The sequence below is a fragment of the Agelaius phoeniceus genome, chromosome 1, assembly GCF_051311805.1.
Source record: "Agelaius phoeniceus isolate bAgePho1 chromosome 1, bAgePho1.hap1, whole genome shotgun sequence".
NCBI lineage: Eukaryota > Metazoa > Chordata > Aves > Passeriformes > Icteridae > Agelaius > Agelaius phoeniceus.
The window spans coordinates 5,424,262-5,440,563 of record NC_135265.1 but is presented as its reverse complement, the minus strand read 5'-3'; the positions used below and the strand labels follow the sequence as shown (position 1 = coordinate 5,440,563).

The window sequence follows — 16,302 nt, the reverse complement described above, 5'->3', positions numbered from 1 at the left end:
AAGAGTATTTTTTCTGTTTTTCCCCAGGGGCACAGGACCATGGTGATGCTTCTGCCCAGCTGCATCCTTCCAGGTCCCAGGGGGAGCACGGGGCAATGAGAAATGATTTGTAACCCAGGAGGGAAAGTGGTTTCCAGGGTTTCCCAAGATTTCTCCTTGGTGATGTGGATGCTGCCAAGACTGTTGTCTATCCCCCCACTTAGGGACAGGCAGCCACCATCCACAAGGCCAAAAAGTTTGGGAAAACCACATCCCATGCACTGATTTTTTACTTTATTTAGAGAAAAGAGAAAAGGTTATTGTGTCACACAAAGGACATTAGTGAAGACACTGCCGTATTCAAACAAAATTCTTTTATTGAAAGTGTAATGGAAATTTCTTCATATTGCTTTGATGAAATGAGAGACAGCAGCTGTAGACAAATATGCTTTTTTTTTTATAAACAAATGCAAATGGATAAGGTAAAAATAAAGCATTTTTTTAACTTGTACCTTTAAGCAACATAATCACAATATATACACAAAGAAAGCTAAAATAAAGCTATGTTGAAACCAAAGTGTTTCAACCAATACATTAGATAATTACAGATTGTGTCAATAAATACCCAGTTTTTAAACTGTTTAACAGGCAACTTTTTACACAGATACCAAGAAGAAAAAAAAAATTATATATTTACAATTCAGTGCCCTGGGGAAAAAAAAAAGAGAAAAAAAATATTTTTTTTCTTTTTTGGCACCAACACAAATAAAAAGAATAAATTACTGAAAAAAAATCCACAAGGCAGGAGTCAATCCCAATCATTCATTTAAAAAAAGTGTGTGTGTGTGTGTATATATATATTTATATATAAAATATATAAATATATTTTATATATATAAATATATATATGCAGAGAAACCTAGGAATGTTACAAAATACATTAGTGCCAATAAATACAGAAGGCTACCAGACTTTCAACTGTCAGTATTTCGGATGCAGTCTGAAGGAACTGAAGGAACTACCACCTAGGAGATAACTGGAAAGGGGATTCTTCAGTCTAAAGAAACAATGACGACAATGAAAAATAATAATAAAAATAATAATTATAATAATAACAATAATAATAATAATTATAATAATAGATATATCCAGGAAATCCTCCATCTGCCAGTAGTATTCCTACAGTCGCCCCGGGGGCGATGCCTTGCGGGAGGAAGCGGCAGCGAGCGCGGGCTCAGGACCCGCTCGTGGCCGTGGGGGGTCAGCTCCATTTCCAAGTTGACCGGCTCAATACCAGAGAAGATGTACAATTAAATAGCAATAATAAGGATTTTTTAAAAAAACAAACCCCAAGCAACCCGCGTTTCGTACGCCAGAAGTTTCCTAAATTGCCGGCAGGTTTGCAGCGAGGCACCTGTCGAAGAGCAGGTATCCAAGAGCACCATCCCTGTGGTCGGGGATAGAAACAGTTCAGCCAATGGAAAAATCCTCAAATCCATGTTTCGGGGTTGGTTCCCTTGTCTGTGTGTCTCTGCACCCCCAGAAGTTTCCTCCAGCTGCTCCCAGGGCAGCAGAGCTGGGGACACCAGAACTGTCTCCTCGTCCTGTGCTGGTAATGCCAGGAATCACTCCCATCACCAAATTTTCCAAGGGGGGAATTTAAAGTTGGTAGGTTTTAAATCCATTTTGCTTTTTCCATACCACTGGTGTAGGCACTTAGTGTATCACTGATGCACAGATTTTTTTTGTCCAGTTACATCTCGTGGCCAAACAGTGTCTTGCTCTCAGACTGACTTAAATAGCAAAAGGCCAAGGCAGCCTCCAGTATCCTTCCTCAACACAAAGGTTCCTCTCATTTTAAAAACCAAAAGCCTTCAGTTTTTCAGCTTGGTCTTCAGGTCTTCAAAAACTGTACTCACAGGGTAAATAACCCAAAACATTTCATATCCATCTGTTTTGCTTGAATTACTTGATTCACCTATATAAAAATACAGTACAATCAGTGTGACCCACTGGATTTTGGAGCTGCGACATCCTTGGTGCTGGGGAGTCTTAAGGAGCACTTGCTGAGGAGCTTGAGCACTGTTGCTGTTTTGGCTTTGCTCTCCCAAAGCCCCCCACGAGGGCTGCCAAGGTCCTTACGGTTCCACCTCCCCACCGCTGCTGACAGTTCCTCTGCATATTCAGGCACCATAACTGATGGGGAAAGATCTCATGGCCAAATCCCTAGGAAATTAAATAAATTATAAAATAATTTACAAAAAGGGCTTGGGTTTTGTTTCGTGCTAGTATTAATGTTACTTCTTAAATAGTTGAAGGTTTTGCTTGCTTTGCTCTCCACAGTGACATTAGGGAGACCAAACACCATTCTCATGTCTATGACAAGGCTGGGAGAAACCAAGGGATGTTGCACAAACTCTTCCCTTGTTCCTCCTCTCCCACACCACTTCTGTTCAGTGTTTTTAGAAATGTGAAGTGAAGACCAAACAGCCAACATCATTCAGACTCAGAAAAACCAGGGTCATCTTCCTCTTGAAGACCTTATTGCCCTTCCAGGTCATCGACAAACCACAGTGCTATTCACGTACTACAGGTAGAAAATAAATAAATACAGATATATTATGCAAAAAAATATGATTGTACACATAATACATCTGAGGTATTACCAATTTAAATAAGGTTTCATGCTAGTTCAAGCTTCAGTGGCTAGTTAAATTCTGGAATTTGCAATAAATAGATGAAGAATGATTATGTATATAGTGTATGGATCTCTTCTGTAAACCTCGTCAGATTTAAACGTAAGAGTGTGTTGGGCCGACTCTTACGCAAACCACAAATTTTCACAATAAATACAGCTTCAAAAAGTTGCCTTAAAAAGTTCCTGCAACACTGAAACGTTTCTAGAAGGGGCTGTATGGACGACTGGCAACGTTAGCGAGGAGTTTTTCTCAACAGGTCTTTTCGTACAAAACACAAGGAAATTCTCATGTGAAAGTCTTTCTCCCTCCCTCCCTTCCCCACCCCGTCATGAAAGTTTAGAAATTTTTGCACAAACAGCGAGAGAACTGATTGTAGCTGCAGTATGTCAAAACGTCCATGTTGTATAAAGACCAAAAATAGTTAATTTGCTTAGAAAGTCTTCTGCTGTTGCTGTTTTTTCTTCCTTATATTTGAGTAGCACACCATCCTTTCAGTGAAAGTTTGCCTGTCCAACTGTTCCTCCGTTTTCCTTTCGGCATCAGTCCTTGCCTGAGCCACATCAGTGTTTCACACCTTCACTGTCTCCATCAGTGATGACTTGATGGCATCCTCCAAAAGTTGATTGTCTGTGAAAGGGGCTGGGGTTTCAGGGACGGATTCGGACAAACCAATGAGGGACTCCAAGAAACAGGAGCCCTGATCTCCGGCTTGCGGGAAGCCAGGGAAATTAGGCAACTGAAACTGTAACGCTGAGAAGTTATCCAGGTTCTCATACTCCTTTAAGGAGTTGTAAAGGGGTCCCAAGTTATAGTCCGAGAAGGACTGGAAGAAATCCAAGGAATCAGAGGAAAGGCTGAGGTCGGCATAGCTCTTGGAGCAGGGCTCAGTGGAGGAGGGGGCGCAGCAGGACAGCCCATCGCACCTCCCGTGGGCTGCATCCTCCAGCAAACCCCCGCTGTCCTGGTTGGCATTCTCATCCAGGCACTCTGAGAGGTGGGACAAGTGGCCAGGGACAGGCTTGACCTCGCTGCCGTGATCCTCGATGAAGAAGTCGGTGGGATGGAAGCAGCTGAGGTCATCCTGGCCACGCCTGCTCTCCTCCTCGGCGTCCGAGTCGTTGAAGTGGAGGATGCGCGCCAAGCCGTCGTCGTCCACGTCCGACTGGGATTTGTCGGAGGGGAGGCTCTCGTAGGGCTCCTCCAGGTCCTCGCTGGGGTGGGAGGAGATGGAGGAGTCTGTCATGTCACTGCTGCAGCTGTTCTCCCCCAGGGCCTCCAGGTCGGGGCTGAACTGGAAGGCAGGCGCCAGCGGCACCGCGCGCTCCTCCAGCGAGCCCTTCCCTGCCGCGCATCCCAGCGCAGGGAGCCGCTCCCGGAAAGGGGGCTCGGCCTCTGCCACCTTCTCGCTGCTCTGCTGCTGCTTCTCCAGCTCCAGCTTCATGATGGTGTGGATGAAATGTGTCTGCACGCGGGCCTGGTTGAACTCGATCCTGCCCTCGGTGTTGCCACAGCCATCCTTGGTGCAGCCGCAGGGGAAGGAGGTGTGATCCATCTGGCAACAGGGAGAAGCAGAGAGGGAGGGTTAGGATTGAACCCAGTGGCGTAAAACCAAAACTGCCCATGACTTGTCTGCCCTGAGAAACCAAGTAACAGCTGAGGGGTTTAAAGCAGGAAAGAAAAAAAAAAACAAAACACCCTGCTCTTTTGAAGAGGTGTCATAAAAAGCTGGATTTCAGTACAAGTGAAGAAAAAAGATTCCAAAAACAAAAAGGTCTAAAAGGAGACATAAGGGAGCAAAAGTGAGTTTTTTCTTTATTGCTATTTAATAATTTCACTATCTGATCTGCAGCAGCCACTAGAGGGGAGCTGTGACACACACATGGAGCTCCCGTGTGTGTGCACCCACCTCCGCCACCCCCAGCTTCCAAACACGGCACTGAGGGAGAAAGCAGCGCCCAGAATAGGGAATGAGGCTCCCTAAATACAGCTGGGCAGGCACCTGCAAAAAATACCCTGAAAAATATAACTCACTAATTGAATAGAGGGGGATTATCCCACTGTGCAGGTGGCCTGCACAGCTCCACTGTGGGCTGACGCTCAGCTGACACTCCCACGTTCGCCTGAGCGCGCTGGGATTTGTGACACACACCAGAAGTAAAAGGAATTAAAAATAAAACCTGGGGGAGGGGGAGAAAGCGCAGCCTCGTGTGAGGAGCAAGGAGCTCTTCCTTGCAGACATTCCCACGTGGCCCAACAGGAGATCAAGCAGGTATGGATCTCGTGGGAATGCAAAGCAGGGACATTCTCATTACAGTGTGGGGATGGCTGAGTGTGTGATTTGGGAAGAGAACACTTTCAAGCAGTGCCTGCCTTGCAGCCTGAGGGATGCTCCAAGAGCTTTCCTCACCTTTAAGAGCCAGTGGGAGCAGATGGATTTACAGGCTGCCCCAGCTCTGTCCAAAGATTCCAAAAAACAAAAAGCACAACAAAATGGTCCAAAAAGAGACATAAGGGAGCAAAAGTAAGTTTTTTCTTGCTCACACCCCCCTGCTCTAACGCACAGCTGGAGCCATAGCATCCCTCCATGCCCAGGGGTGAGGCTGTACCTGACATTTAATGCCTGCCAAGCTGCAGCTGCAGGTCTCGGGGTCGCAGACCTCGCGGCAGTCGCAGCCGCAGTCCTCCCGGGACAGGCGGATGTTGTGCAGCTCCCGCTTCTCCTCCTTGTCGATCTTCTTGACGCCCACGGCCTTCAGCAGCGCCCGCCTCTTCTTGGCGGGGTAGGGCTGCAGGAAGAAGCCGTCCTCCAGGTCCACGTTGCTGACGTCGATGTCGTCGTCGGAGATGTCCTCGATGGTGAGCTGGTTGGCCTCTTCCGACTCCTTGGTGCCGTTCATGGTTAGCTGAGGGCAGAACATGGACAAAGCCTCAGGGGATTGTTTGGGACTCAGAGCCATTGGAACCCCCAGGTGAGGGGAAACAAGGAAGGAATGAGCTCTCCCCCATGGTGGCCAACCTCAGGATCAACATCTAAGTCAGAGCCCACAAAGACCTGACTGGAGATGTGTCCTGGGATATCAAGTATCTAAACCAGAAATGAAAAGACTTTGGGAGACACCAAAAAGAGTCTCAAGTGGATCCCAGAACAGAGAGGTACCACCAAAAGAGCAAAAATGTCTTCTGTGTCTTTTCACTTTTCTAAGGAGGAGAACTAAATTAAAGTCCCCCCACTGGAGCCTGTGTTTTTTGGAGACCCAAACTGCGAGCTAAGGATTGATGCTCCCAGGTCTCAGAGGCTCTTGCTAAAAACTGGCCAATTAACCAACAGCATCCACCAGCTCCTCATCAACCCAGCCCCACGCTCCTCACTCACTTTCCATTTCAACGCTTCCAACTTCTCCTCTTTCAATTTCTCTTCGAGCTTGCCCCGACGGACGTTCTCCTGCTCCTTTGAAAACTCTGCCAGCGTGAACTGGCGGGAGGAGCTGTGTTTGCTCACCATGCCCAGGGTACAGCCCCCACGGCTGGGCACGCTCGTGAAGCCCTGGCAGCGTGGGAAGTAAAACACAGTGACCCGGTCAAACTCCACATTGTTCTTCTTTAGTCGCTTGGATTTCTTCAGGATTGATGTGGCTAAAAAGGGGAGAATCAAAAAAAAAAAAAGAAAAAGCACTAAGCCATGCTGCAGATGAATAGAAATATTACAAACAGGCAGGATTTGTAATTACTCTCTCAACAGAAAAACACTGGGACAGAGCTACAACATTGCTTGGTGGTGTTTTAGGAGCTAACACTTCAGAGGTGGGATGAGGATGGAGAGGAAGCTGAGCCAAACTCTGCTGCATCAGAGTCAATGATGAGATTCACCCTAAGAGGTGGCTGCTGCTTCTCCTTCCTGCTTGACTTCCCCCAGGAACATCCATTTGCTTATTCTTCACATGTGGCAGAGCATAATGAACAAGCAACCAGCCATCCTACACATCTGTCTCTCTAAATCCACTCTGCCCCACGCTCAGGAGCCCCTGGTCTGCTCCTGGGATGCCAGGGCATTGCTATTCCTGGTGCTTCATGGCTCCAACTTCTGTGGCAGGGCAGAAAACAGCCCAAATTGTTGTTTTTTCTGGTACTTCCTTTCACCATCCACTGGGAGGAACTCTGAATCTATGGTTTATTCTCAAGAGACTCATTTGAGAGCAGCTGCAGAGATGTTAATCTTTGTGCAGGTGATGCCTGGGTAAACACGGCAATACATGACTCTGGTTTATCTTAAACTGCTGAAACATGCTACACATCACTTAGAGCAGAGCCTCTCCAGAGATACCTGGCCCTGCACAGCTGCACATGCAAACACAGCAGATGCAGGGGGACTAATTAGTCAGGGCAGGTTCAGAGTCAGTGAGTTTCCACGAGTGTGGCCTGCCAAGAAAGTAAAGCCAGGCCCAGCCATGTGAGGGTGGCAGGAACAAGAGCCAGCTACACCCAAATTTGTGGTGGGGAGGCATTTCTGGTCCCATTCTCTGCTAGTGCAGGGGTGCTTTGGTTGGAAAAAAATAACCCAGAAGGGGTGGGTGACTGCTGCAGAGCTGGGATCAAGCCCTGCTCTTTGGGAGGCAGAGCCACAAGCAGCCCTGCAGTGGGATCCAAGGAAAAGACTGCAACAACCCGAGGGGCTCAGCTGGCTTGGTGGGCCCCAAAGGCTGTGAAAGTGCAAGACTGGACAGTTAACTGCACCCACATTTCACAGGTCTCACTTGCCAAAATATAGTGTTTCGGTTTCATGTGGAAAAAAAAAAAAAAGATAAAAAAGAAGTGTTCACCCAGCTGTGTCAGCAGCTTCTGCTCAATAGCTGGGGGTTCACACTGGGCCCTGCAGTCACTCTGATCGTATCTTTGCACTGTGAGTTGCATTTTCACAATAACCTTGACTCAATCTCCTAAAACACGAGCTCTTTATCAGAAGGCAAGTTAACCACCACGATCATCTATCGGCCGAGCTGCTGCACTTTGGCATTTGCTTCTCTCTCCCTGCACCCCTCCTCTGAAATTGTTTTCCCATTCCTGACCCTTTTCCAATTGAGCCAGAGAGTACAAAAAGTTCATTGTTTTGTCACAAAACCTGGGAAGACAAGCAAGAATGAGACTCTTTATTATTACAAGACTTCTAAAGCCTTTTCAGACCACTGCGTGTTTGTGTATGTCTGCTAAGTGGACCTTAACTGCTATATACAGTGGGTGTTCAGTATAATTTACTAGGTTGGACTATTTCTCCTCCATGAAGATGTTCTTCTATTGTACTTTTTATTTTTCCCTTCACACGGCAGATAAAGGGCTTTACAACACTGCCTTCTGTGTGTTTTCCTAAAAGCTCTCAAAACTTACATTGCTGGGAAAACAAAATAGCTTTTATCTGTACTAGCAGCTCAGGCAATGTCAAACGTGTCATGTTCTTTGGCAAAGTACCCAATTTACGTAGGAAACAAGTTCTGAAATGGTAATTACGTTACTGGTTAATCATTTTTTAAAAAGAGCATTACAGGCCTTCACTGTCTGATTAGGTTTTGCCTGTGAAACAGCTTGACAGGGAATTGAGGGATGGTGGGATGGTCCAGCAGCACAGGCTTGGAGGCACCCACATGCCTTTCTGCACACCCATCCTTTGGTTTCTATTCCTGCAAACCTGGACTTCAGCAAAAATATTCCAAAGGAATTATAAATACTGGAAGGAAGGGCTGAGGAAGACCACTGTGAGATGGATGGATGATCATAAACCAGTGTCATGACAGGTGGCAGGTGCCACAATCACTTCCAGCCATAAAGGTGTGTGCCCCAAGGGGGTCTCTGTGTGGTGGTGACCCACCAGCACCCTACAAAAAACCCATGCAGAGGCATGGCTGATCCTGGGAAAGCCAGAGCTACTCACGGGTGAAGCTGGACATTAAGGCAGAGCTGGGCTTGGGCTCTCCACGGGAATTCTCCTCATCGGTGTCCCAGCCTGAGGATGCTGAGGAGGACAGGGGGGAGCAGGAGGAGGAGGAGCAGTAGGTGCTGTCATCTCCCAGCTCTTCATACTTCCTTTTCAATACTCCGCTCATGGTGACGCCGTTTTTGTCATATAACTGGAAAACAAAGGAAAAAAACCAACATGAGGCCAGGGAAATTTTAGCAGTTTCTGGTGATGAGCAGGACAGCTGTAACCCCCAGCAAGGCTTCCCCATCAGATCCACTTGGCAATGCAGATGTGATTCCCAAAAAGTGCTGCCCCTAAAACACCTCATCTCACTACACTCGCTGTGCTCACCTGTGAATTTCTCTCCCATTTCACAACACTGCAGAAGGAACTGACTATCCCAGACAACAAACTGTCCAGAAACCAATCCAATCAACACAAATGTCATCAAACAGTAAGTATTACATTTTGCTTACTAATTCTTTTATGTTCACTCCTCACCCAGATCGCTTTCTATGCAGTTACAGCTTTAACGTCTTGCTAATTACAAAAATAAGCCAGTTTGCAGAAAACAATCTGTTGGCATGATTTACTTGCTACAGCCCCCCGGGGAAACAGACTTATTAAATGAAGCACTGAAATACAAATATATCAACTGTGAAGAACAGCCCTTCTCCTCACGGTGCCTTTCATAGTCAGTCCCCCATTCAATAAGCTATTCTTGTTTAGGCTGGGTTATGTATCAAGCATAGAAGCAATTAAAAACAACGCAGCTAATTAAAAACAAAGGAGCTCTGTACTTGCCTAGATTCCTAAATTTCCTGCATGCTTTGCCCCTGCTCATCTTAAAGGAAAAAAAATAAAAGAAAGCCAAAAATAACTGTGTTGCATCTTTTAAACTCTGCTTTTATAAAGTTTGTGCAAATTCGGGAGATGAAAAAAGAAAACACGAAAGCCTTTGCCTACAGTATGTTTGGGCAATGCTCTCAGGCACAGGGTGGGATTCTTGGGGTGGTCCTGTGTATGGCCAGGAGCTGGGACTTGATGATCCTTGTAGGTCCCTTCAGCTCAGGATATTCTATGATTCTAATGGACATCAGCACCCACTCAGCCTGGGGCGCACTGATGATGGATCATTCCACCTTTGAGACTCTGGCAACACCCCCCAGCTCCCCCTGCTCCTGCAGGAGCCACTGCCAGCTTATTTGGGAGCCATCCCCAGAGCTGAGAGCCAGGCTGCTGCCTGAGGGGTGGCTTGCTCTGACCCCATCCCTCCAAACTGTAAAGCACAACCACGGTGGGAGGGATGCAGCCCCAGCCCAGGAACTCCAAGGAGGGGAGAGACCCAGTAATGTGTGATGCTAACAGCCACCCCATAATACACAAAAGCTAAAGCATCCCTAGAATTTGGATAACCTGGGACAGTAGACAGCCCTGGGATGGTGGCAGTGCAGATACAGGGGTGCCAGACACCCAGTCCACATCCCCTCCCACCACACGAAACTTCTCCATTCTTTGCAACCCAAACACTTTCTCACCCCGCTTTACATGTCTGAAGTTTTTTTTTTTACATGTCTGAAATTTAAGTCTCTGAAAAAGAAAAAAAACAAAACAAAAAAGCACTAAACCTGCCCTTCTGACAGACCAGACACCACACCAGAGGCAGAACCTCCCCACCATGGGATTTTCAGTGTCCCGACAGCACCAAGCAGTATCACATGGCAGGACAGGAGCACACAGCTCCTTCCAAGTCCTGCACCAACCCTCCCTAATTATGTTTACCACCAGCTTCCCAGGAGACAATAGTCACCTTAAAGGTCAGAAAAGTCCCTGGCTGAAGCACTTCCCTGGCCTGGAGGAGTTAATCATTGGCTGCAAGGTGTGCTTACAGGGCCAGCACGTCCCCCTGAACCTGGGGAGAAGTGATCCCTCCATCCCTCCTCCTCCTCCTCAACAGACCTGGAGCTGCAGGTGGCTTTGCCACAGAGGGGTTGTTGTTTTTTTGGCCCTAATCCAAAATAGATGCAGAGAAGGTGGATTTGGCCACCCTCCAGCCCCAGCAGCACATGTCCTACCCAACACCTGGATTAACCCCTTCCCTGCCTGCTCCATGGCAAAGCTGAGCTCGCAGGTGGCCACAAACCAAATAACAAAGTTTTTATTTGCCTTATTTTTGTGTATGTGCCTCCTGCTCTGTCTCATGTTTGCTTTAAGAAGCAACCAGGAACAAAGAAATTCTCCAAATCCATGGCAGGGGTGCAAATCAAAGCCTGGGCTGCTTTTTGTTTGCAGACCCCACCGTCCACCTGGAATGGGCAAAAACTTTGCAAAAAAAATATCCCACATGTGGCTTGAAAGAGCATCAGCTCGTGCTGCAGAGAGAATGCTCCACAGGACAGTGAGGGATGACAGTGAGGGATGCCACTCTAGCCAAGGGAGGGAGAAACCAGCTCCCTAAAATGCCTGTAGGACACATTTCCAATAGCAAACACCCTCAGAGATGCGATGCTGACCACATCCAAGTCCCGTGGGAGACACTGGAGGCTGCTGGAGCAGCCAAGGCCACGCTGCTGAGACAGGGATAACTCCCAGGGTTGGACCAAAGATGCAGCAGCCCTGATGCTCAGGTCACCAGCCAACCCAACAGCCCAACAGGGGCTGCACCACATCCCCCCAGACCAACCCCAGAGGGAAACCAGAGTGCTCTCCTGCAGCCAGAGAACCCAGCTAACACAAACACCAAGCCAGAGCCAAGGCAAGCTGTGCATAAGATGGTGCAATTCTATTTATTTATTTTTTAAATACTATCACCAGCCAGGAGGATGAAGGGAGGTTTGTGCAGCTCCCCATCTATGAGAATGAGCCAAATGGATAGGGGAAAAAAAAAAACACTTTTGGCACGCTGGCTTCTTCAAGACACCTATTGTTTTGTTAATGCAAAGGAGGCGTTGTGCAAACAGGATTCTCAGCTAATGGGAAAAAGCTGGTGAACCTGCTGCCCACCAGCCAAAATATAGTGATTTTCTCCTGTTACACCTTCCCCCTCATTGCTGATTTATGGCTGTGATGTTTTCCAAGCCAAATTTTCAAATCCTTCTCAGGAGAGACAGAGTAAAGCTTCACCCATCAGTGTCTGTTTCTACCCTACCCCAAAAAATCCTCCAGATGGGCATTTTACTGTCAAAGCCAAGGTGAGCCTCTGCTCCCCTCCTTGCCCTGGCATGTGGAGACAGAATTCACACCAGCAGTTTAGATGCTGCCTTTAAAGCCATGTCACCAAGGCCACTGGTCACTCAGCCAAAAAAGCCCAGAGGCCCATTCAGACACAATGAGGATATTTTAATTGCAGTAATTTTGCAAGGAACCTTAAACCCACAGCAGTGTCTTAAAAGCAAGTCCCAAAAATGTCCACAGCAGCATGGAAAAAAATAAATACCTATATCTGAGTTTGCCATTGCAAATCTCTGCAGGCACCATGGAGTGCAGGATTTTACCACCTTCTCTTTTTTTTTTTTTTTTTTTTTTTTTTACATAACCTGAAATAAAATAATCCTATCTTCCTTTCAGTTGCCAAAAAAGACATTCTGTTCTTGGCTAAGACTTCTTACTCATCTATTTTACTGAAAACAGCTTTTGGAACAAGTACATAATGCAATGGATCAAACCCGCAGGAATTCCTCTCTGGCACCAGAACTCCCACTATCCTGGGAATACTTTCTAACAAATATTTAGCCCAGATGTGCATTCCTTTCTTTCTCTCTCCCTCCTTTTTTTTTTTTTTTTCTTTTTTTTTTTTAAAAAGCATTAAAGTTTGGGTGGGGGGAATAGGAGGGGGCAGTCCAGTTGGGGGGGAAGGGAATCCAATCTGCAAAGTCCCATTTCTGGCACCCAACAAGTTGCAGGGTAAAGCCCTAATACACTGGAATGCAAGGAATTAATGTTTTAACTATCCTCCTCTTGGACGACGTCTCAACAGTAAATATTTCGAGTAATTTAGATTTAAGAAGGTTTGGCATTTGTTTAGCCAAGTGCAGAGGAAGGCAACTAAAAACCCCTACCAGTGTCCAGTCTCCAGGAGACTGCACAGAGAGGCTTTGGGCAGAATTAGGAGGAGGAGATGTTTCAGTGCTGTGTTTTGGGGCTGTAGATGTGCTTTGAAGCGTCAGGCGATCGCAGCAGCGCAGGCAAAGCAAAGGAAACTCCTCACAGCGACTCCAGCAGCTGCCTTTGCTTGTGCCACAATTCCCATGGCATTGCAGGAGAACACCCAGGAGCAAGAATATTTCAGATTTTGGGGGGCTGGTTGGTCGCTGGAGCATCCTAAAGAACGGAAGGATCCCAATCTGTGCATAAGTTATTGAAAGCAAAGTTTCTTTTGCCAAGTGATTCAGGGAACACCAAGGAAACAACAATCCCTCCGACCCCCCCAAAAAACTCAGCACAGTGCACTAAAAGCATTTGTTTCCCGGTGACTTTTTGAGCTGGTTTGCTGACTTTAAAGCTCAGGAAGACAAAGTGGCATTTTGCATCGCAGGAGGGCAAAGCGGGTTTATTGCAGAGCGCACCGAGGTGGATGCACTGTTCCCAGCACACCGGGGCGCTGGGAGCGAGTTCAGGACCGCGCTGAGCCGTGAGTCAGAGCGGCTCCCGCTCCCTCCCCCGGAGCCGCAGTGGCTGTGCAGGTCTAGCAGGAGTAAATATTAGTTTAAAAAACACCACCGCATATTTTAGCCAGGTACGGCTCCGAGGGCAGCTCGTGGAGCAGCGCTGGGGGAGTTGCTGGGGTTGGTGTTTGTTTGCACGCCGCCGTTTCTTGTGGGCAAAGAGATCTCGGTGTGAGAATCCCCCAAAAAGTGCTGCGGAGCTGAGCTTGGCGCTCAGCAATCCCAGAAATCTGATGTCTAACAGCAGCGGTGAGCCCAGCAACACCTCAGGGTTATTTAATAATCGCCACACTATCAGCCCTGATTCATTGCTCAATCATTTAACTATTTTAATTCTTTGCATATTTACTTAAGTGGTTTCCCCTGTGCCGCCGTGACAGCCTCCCGATGACAGCACTTCCCAATTTCGGGGCTGACTGGAGCCAAGGGGAGCGGGATCATCCCACCAGGAGCCTCCAGGGGACAGTCCCACGCGTGTTCCCAGCCACATAAAGCCGTGCTTTCCAGTTCAGACCAGATTATTTTCACCCAGCTGGGTCTAAGGTTTCATAACCTTGCTCCAGTTAAAAATAGCCTCTGCCTACTATGCAACAGCAAAACCCAAAGTACGTCGTGCTGCGGAGTGGGAGCATGAATCAGTCCGTAGCACCACGAGTTTATGCTCCTGTCAGAGACTGAGCAGGCAAAACACCTTCCCCGGAAGGAGCAGCAGAAGTGTTTACTCCATCTCCTAATTTTTGGAAGGCCACAAAGAAAAAAAAATAAATAAGAGAAAAAGAAAAAAAAAAAAAGGCTTGTCAGATTTTTCTACCAAGCCCTTACTTCTTGCTGACAGCTTGAAAGGTAAATAAGAGATTTCAGCAAATACATTAAAGGTTATCTGACACGGCCCAAAATGAAAGGAGGTTCGGATGTACTCGGCGCAGATTGTGCTGTAACAAACAGGAAAACAGCGAAGTGTGCTTTGTCTAGGAAAATCCTCTATTTGATCACACCTCATGAATAATTCACACCAGGTTTCCATATTTGTCCTCCTGTAGGTACACGCTGTGCAGTTACCTTCCCTGCTATATATACGCACGCATTTCCTGCGCTGAATTATTAAAGCCTTTGCCGGGAGCTGCGGAGTCTCTCCGGGAGGAGAACAAACCCAACCATCCTGAAAATAACCCCGCCCCCCCACCACACACACACACACACCTTGACGGGCTACCTCTGCAAACTGCTCAGCAGAGCAAAACTAAAATCACTTTCATGAAAAAAAATAAAGTAATAAAATCAATTAATAATTGGTGATCAATTCCTGATAACAAATGATAAGACTTGACCTGGCAGTGCTGGGTTAAGGGTTGGACTCGGGGATTTTAGAGGGCTTTTCCAGCCTTTAAGGATTCCCTCATTCTGTGACTTCGAGGTTCGTAAACGGCCGCGAGGGTTTTCCCTCCATCCATCCCACCCAGGCGCTGGCATTCCAGGCGTTAGTAAGGCTGAGCTGCTTTAGGAAAGGGCTGTCCCTGTGTGTCAGCCTCTTCCTACAGCGACATTATGTAACTCGGAGGTGACAGACACTTTTGAGGATGCCGGTGGTAGAGGAGGGAGTGGGGGGGGAGCAGGCAAAAAAAAAAAATTATAAAAACCTGAGAAAACTTAGTACTCGGGGGCGGGAGGCAGGGTATCCTTTTTTTAAAAAAAAAATATTTTATTCCCTCCTTTTTTTCAGGTGGGCTGTAAAAGCCGCGATGTCTTATTTCGGGAGGCGGGGGGTGTGGGGGGTGCCCCGCTCCGTCTGTCCGCCCGTCGGTCCCTCCGTGCGCCCGTCGGTAGGTGTTGCTGTAGCGACGGGAAAGCATCCCCAGCCGGGCGGATTTGGGGAAGAGCGAGCCGGCAAGGCTCCCCCCAACCCCCTCCCCAACCTTTCTCTCAACATCAAAAAATTGGAACCGCGGCCGCGGCGATGGAGCGGAGCCTGGACTTACCGGGGGCAGGGGTGAGAAGGGAACTCTGCGCTACTCCTAATAAATATTATAAAGCTGCTCGGGTGTCCGTAGGGCAGAGTGCGGGGGGCCGGCTCGGGGGCGCAGCAAACCCGCAGCCCTTCCCCCGAGGAAGGAACGCGGTCCCGCTGCCCCGGCGGCTCCCGGAGCTCCCCGGCGGCTCAGCCCCAGCCGCAGCCCCGCCGGGCACAGCAGCGCGGCCAGACGGCGCCGGGGCGGCGCGACCGCCGGCAGCGGGCGGCGGGCACCGGCAGCGACCCCCGGCACAGCCGGCGGGACGGCTCCGAGCCGGGAACCGGCGGCCGAACCCCGCGCTGGGCAGGCACCGAGCGGACCCCGCAATCGCAGCCCTCGGTGGTAAAACGCGAGCCTCCCCCTCGCCGCCCACGCCGGCTCCCCCATCCCCATCCCCATCCCAATCCCCATCCCCATCCCGGCGCCGCTGCCCGCCCGGTCCCTACCTGCGGCGGCGGTGGCGGCTCCGGCTGCAGCGGCGGTGCCTGGCGCGGCGCCTCCCGCTCCGCTGCCGGGGCCGGGCCGGGCTGCGCCGCCCCGCGCTGCCCTTTTCCGTCAGTGGAAAACTCCGGGCTCTGACGCAGGCGGTGACAGGAGCGGGGCCGGCCGGCCCGCCCGGCTTCCTGCCCCCGCCGGGCGGGGCGCTGAGTCAGGAGCGGCGGGAGGCACCGCCCCGCATCGCTCCGCACCGCCCCGCATCGCTCCGAACCGCCCCGCATCGCTCCGAACCGCCCCGCATCTCCCCGCACCTCCCTGCATCGCTCCGAACCGCCCCGCATCGCCCCGCATCTCTCCGCATCTTTCCGCATCCCCCCGCACCGCTGCGGGTCCCACGGGGGAGCTGCGTCCCACAAGAGATTGAGGAGCCACAGGGAGAGCATGGACCCCAAAGAGGGTCTGAGTAGCACGGAGGGATGGGGACCCCAAAATGGATTTGAGTTCCATGGGAAGCTGTGTCCCACAAGGGGTTGAGGAGCCACAGGCATAGTGTGGACCCCGAAGTG

The 16,302-nt window shown here is 49.1% G+C and overlaps 1 protein-coding gene across 1 annotated transcript; it reads right to left on the bottom strand.

Moving 5' to 3' along the window:
* Window positions 1-336: 336 nt before the first annotated feature.
* CSRNP1 (cysteine and serine rich nuclear protein 1) lies at window positions 337-15,944 on the bottom strand. Its single transcript, XM_054646444.2, has 5 exons — window positions 15,745-15,944; window positions 8,599-8,794; window positions 6,052-6,311; window positions 5,285-5,581; window positions 337-4,230 (listed from the first exon to the last, which is right to left on the bottom strand). The coding sequence occupies exons 2-5, from the start codon at window positions 8,768-8,770 to the stop codon at window positions 3,247-3,249; spliced, it is 1,713 nt and encodes a 570-aa protein (XP_054502419.1). The 5' UTR covers window positions 8,771-8,794; window positions 15,745-15,944; the 3' UTR covers window positions 337-3,246.
* Between the last annotated feature and the right edge of the window lie 358 nt (window positions 15,945-16,302).

Coding starts and splice junctions, on each gene's coding strand:
- CSRNP1 (XM_054646444.2), bottom strand. CDS start 8,770: ATGAGCGGAGTATTGAAAAGGAAGTATGAAGAGCTGGGAGATGACAGC. Junction 6,312..8,598: donor CTTAATGTCCAGCTTCACCC/GTGAGTAGCTCT, acceptor TCCCCTTTTTAG/CCACATCAATCCTGAAGAAA. Junction 4,231..5,284: donor TGGCAGGCATTAAATGTCAG/GTACAGCCTCAC, acceptor CCCTGTTGCCAG/ATGGATCACACCTCCTTCCC.